The sequence below is a fragment of the Polistes canadensis genome, unplaced genomic scaffold (assembly GCF_001313835.1).
Source record: "Polistes canadensis isolate GaletaPanama2010 unplaced genomic scaffold, ASM131383v1 scaffold_351, whole genome shotgun sequence".
NCBI lineage: Eukaryota > Metazoa > Arthropoda > Insecta > Hymenoptera > Vespidae > Polistes > Polistes canadensis.
In genome coordinates, this window is record NW_014569898.1 from 50,319 (window position 1) to 54,405 (window position 4,087).

The window sequence follows — 4,087 nt, forward strand, 5'->3', positions numbered from 1 at the left end:
TTAAAAGAGAAATAATCGAGGAAGACGAGCCCGAAATAATAACCAAAGTAATTAAAAGAGAGATCATTGTTCCAGAAGAGAAAACATCTGATATTCAAGATCACGAGATTGTTAAAAGGGTAATTAGCAGGGAAGAAACACCAGAATCGGTTGAAACCATAACAACTAAGACAACGCGAACTATCGTTACCGAGGATCTTCCAACGTCAAAGATATCAACTTCCGATCTAGAAAAACCAGAACTTTATACTTATACGATATCACGCGAGGGTACACCAGAAAAGATCGATACGTCTGGCTCAAGTGCTACCTATAAAGTAATCAGTCGTGATGTTACGCCGGAAGTTTCGAAAAGTGCTGAAGTTAAGAGAATCGTAACAACGGTTACGACGATTACCGAACCTGATGGTAAAACTATCACGAAGAAAGACGTCAAAGAAAGTAGCGATACCGTTGACAGCGAAGAATTATTGGAAAAACTCATTGACTCTACTATAGGTGAAAAAATTGGCAAAGCAACGACAACGACCGAAACTAAAACTACCGAAGGTTCGAAAATCGAAAAGGTTATTAAAGAAACAATAACTACGATGACGTCTACGTCAGGTACGTCGACACCGGACGTTAAAACTTTCTACGATTCTGGAAAATCAACTCCCGACTCGAAATTCGACGAGAAATTGGATACCACTGGTAAAGAACATTTGGAGAAAACTGGCAAATGGGATTTACATTGGGTTTCACCGTCTGTACGCGATTTCATATCCGACGAGAAAAGTTATTCGGGAAAATCATCACCGGATATATCATTGCCGAAGGATATCGTTTACAGTGGATCTACCGGTAAATCAACACCAGATATTCCAGTTTCACCGTTGGTCAGGGACGGTGCAGCTGTCCAACCACTTCTATCGGGAAGATCTACACCTGATAAAAGATCAGAAGGTCGTTCTACTACTGCGACACCTGAAGGATTCAGATCAGGCGAAGTTATTCGTACTATCATTACCACAACTAGAACTATGTCGGATGATGGTGAGATAATCACAACTACCAAGGAAGTTACGGAAGCTACCAATGAGAAAGGTGAAACGATAATCTTGGCTGAAAAGACTGATGTTAAAGTTGATGATCGTTTACCCAGCAAGGATACCGCAGAAATGGCGATCAGGTAAATTACAATTTATTTTTTTCAACGAATTAACTAAATATTTGTTCTAAATGTCATCATTTTATTAATCATTTTGAACTTGGAATATTTTATTGTTGTATGACAAATTAGTTAGACGATATTAAAATAATTATTTTATATTTTTATTAGATATTTATAAGAAAACACGTGTATATATATATTATATATAATTCTCTAGATTGAGACCGCGTAACATATACATCTACACACGAAATTTATTAAATTAAAGACATTACTTCAATATATTTATTTTTATTAGCATAACCGTACACAGTTTGTTCAAAATACAATTAATTTGAGTGTTCAGGATGAATTATTCATTATTATTTTATCATCATTATTACTATAAAAAAAAAAATTGTTCTTATTCCAGTAGCGCTATTGGTAGCATGAAAAGTTCGGAATTACAACGAACCGGAAGTGCAAGTTCTGATGGTAGCAGTGACAAGGATCCTCGTACCGATCAAAGCAGCATTCATAGCAAAACCACGACGACTCATGCTATTGGTAGTAGCGAAGAAAAACAAATGACTTATTCCGATGACGAAACATCAATGTCGCCGATTTCTTCAACGTCACAACTCGGTTATACTTCGAGATCCAAACAATACGAAAGTAGTTCTACAGAAAAAGAAACGGATAAGCACAAACCCGTTGAATTTTCAACCGCTGCCATGAGCAGTAGCTTTTATGGTGAATTACCAGCGGTACCGCCACAAATGACGGCAATGAAAATCTTCCAAGAAAGTGGTTTGCACGAGAGCAGCGATCCGATTCCCATACAGGGTGATTTTACGTTTAAAAAGTTTACCGTTGAGAAAGAATACGCCGGTGGTTACGAGGAAAAACATGATACCAAGAAATATGTCGATGAAGCCGATTTAGATTTCGAGAAGGCTTTGATGGAACGAAAAAGATTAAAGGAATCGCCCGATTTTTGTGGTAAGATTTCACCTAGATACACTAACGGTAATCTTCGTGCAAAATTATCTCCGAAATCTACGAAAACCGATCTACCATCATCTTCGGTTACCGACGAAACTTCGGAAAGTAAAAAGGATTCGAAAAAGGACCCATTGGAAGGATGGGGTACACCTTTGGGTTTACCGTCACCGAAACCACCAAGAAAGTTCAATCTTAAAAATCCAGTACAACAACCTCCTTCCAACGAATTCACATCGGACAATCTTAATTTTGACGTTACCAGTAATTGGGGTGAACCATTGAGATTACCTTCACCTGCACCGATAACTACCGAAGTTACAAGTAACAAGGGGGCACCGAGTACTCCGAAAAAAGAAAGGAAACAAGCGAAAAAAGTTTTATCGGAAAATTTGAAAAATAAAAAACGTTCCGAGAGTCCTGGTAAAAATGAAAAGAAAATAAAGGATTCCAAGAACAAGGTTCAACCGGTTTACATGGATCTAACTTACGTTCCTCATCATGGTAACTCTTATTATACGTCGTTAGAATTTTTCAAGAAGATTCGTGCGAGATATTACGTATTCAGTGGTACAGAACCAAGCCGCGAAGTTTACGATGCCTTGTTAGAGGCCAAAAAGACTTGGGAAGACAAAGATCTTGGTAAGTTTCGTAATCAAATAATCTTCATTGATTTCTCGTGGGGCTGGGAGGGATCACTTTGATAAAAAAATAATTGATAGAAATTATTCGTCAAAATGTTTGTATTAGATAAAATCAATTTTTCAATATTTTTCTCTAATTGTCAGCCAGAATAACGCCTCTGATTTCATAAAAACAAAATAATAATAATGAATATTTGATGATTATTTACGTGTTTATTTGCAGAGGTAACAATGATACCAACTTACGACACTGATACTTTGGGTTATTGGGTTGCCGATAACGAGGAAGCTTTGGCTGCCAATCATATAGATCTATCACCATCTGCATCACGATGCACTATCAATCTTCAAGATCACGAAACAAGTTGCAGCGCCTACAGGCTCGAATTCTAGGGAATGGCAGCCTGCTCAGCCGTAATAGTCGAGTTCTGAGCGGCTACCGGATATATAAACGTTAAAAATCCTTCAGTCAGAAAGTCCGGTGCTATCCCCGCCATATACGAAAAATATAGATATTAATTTTTAGGAAAGGGAAAATAAGAAGATTGAGAAGAAAAAGAAGAAGAATAATAATAATAATAAGAAGAAGAAGAAGGTTGACTAGAAACAAACAAAAATATGTGGGTCTTCCTTATTTAATGTGTGTGTGTAATTATATCCCGTATCGCAATTCCTCTGATTATATTTTTTTTCCCCCGGCATCCCGAGGAATACAAGCACGAGAAGATCTTTTCGCGATCAGCTTTTTCACTGCTAAACGCATTTCTATATCTATATTATATATATATATATATATATATATATATCTCGTTTGATATTTCAAAAAATTAATCTCGATATATATATATAAAATTATTTTTATTAGATAGATATGTTAAAAAAGGAAAAAGAAAGAAAGAAAAAAAAGACCACACTGCTATAATATTTATCTTAACGAATATAACGTTAATTAAATTGTTTCCTTGCGCTTGGAAAGCGCTCATTTTGTTTTTTTTTTTTTTTATATGTCTTACATATTATAATACTTAAAGTTCCTTAGGATTATAATAAACACACACACACACACACACATATATACATATACATAATATATAATTGCATATTAACATAATCTTATCGGTCTATTATATTTAAAATGCAAATTCTGACTTTATAGTTCTTGTGTCATAATAAAAAAAAAAAAAAAAGGAAAATAATTAGCCGATAACGAGAGAGATTAAAAACAAATGATCGAAAAATAAAGACATTGAAATAAATAGACACTTGAACGACAAAATAACAAAGTTAGATCGCGAAGAGATCATCGTGT

The 4,087-nt window shown here is 35.3% G+C and overlaps 1 protein-coding gene across 1 annotated transcript in view; it reads left to right on the forward strand.

The window, feature by feature from the left end:
• Positions 1-3,486, forward strand: part of LOC106791896 (microtubule-associated protein futsch) — a 44,851-nt gene extending 41,365 nt beyond the window's left edge. Inside the window, exons 11-13 of the mRNA XM_014757894.1 lie at positions 1-1,171; positions 1,566-2,776; positions 3,002-3,486. Coding sequence (XP_014613380.1) covers positions 1-1,171; positions 1,566-2,776; positions 3,002-3,171 — 2,552 coding nt within the window. The 3' untranslated portion in view covers positions 3,172-3,486. The remainder of the gene's footprint in view (positions 1,172-1,565; positions 2,777-3,001) is intronic.
• The last annotated feature ends 601 nt before the right edge of the window (positions 3,487-4,087 follow it).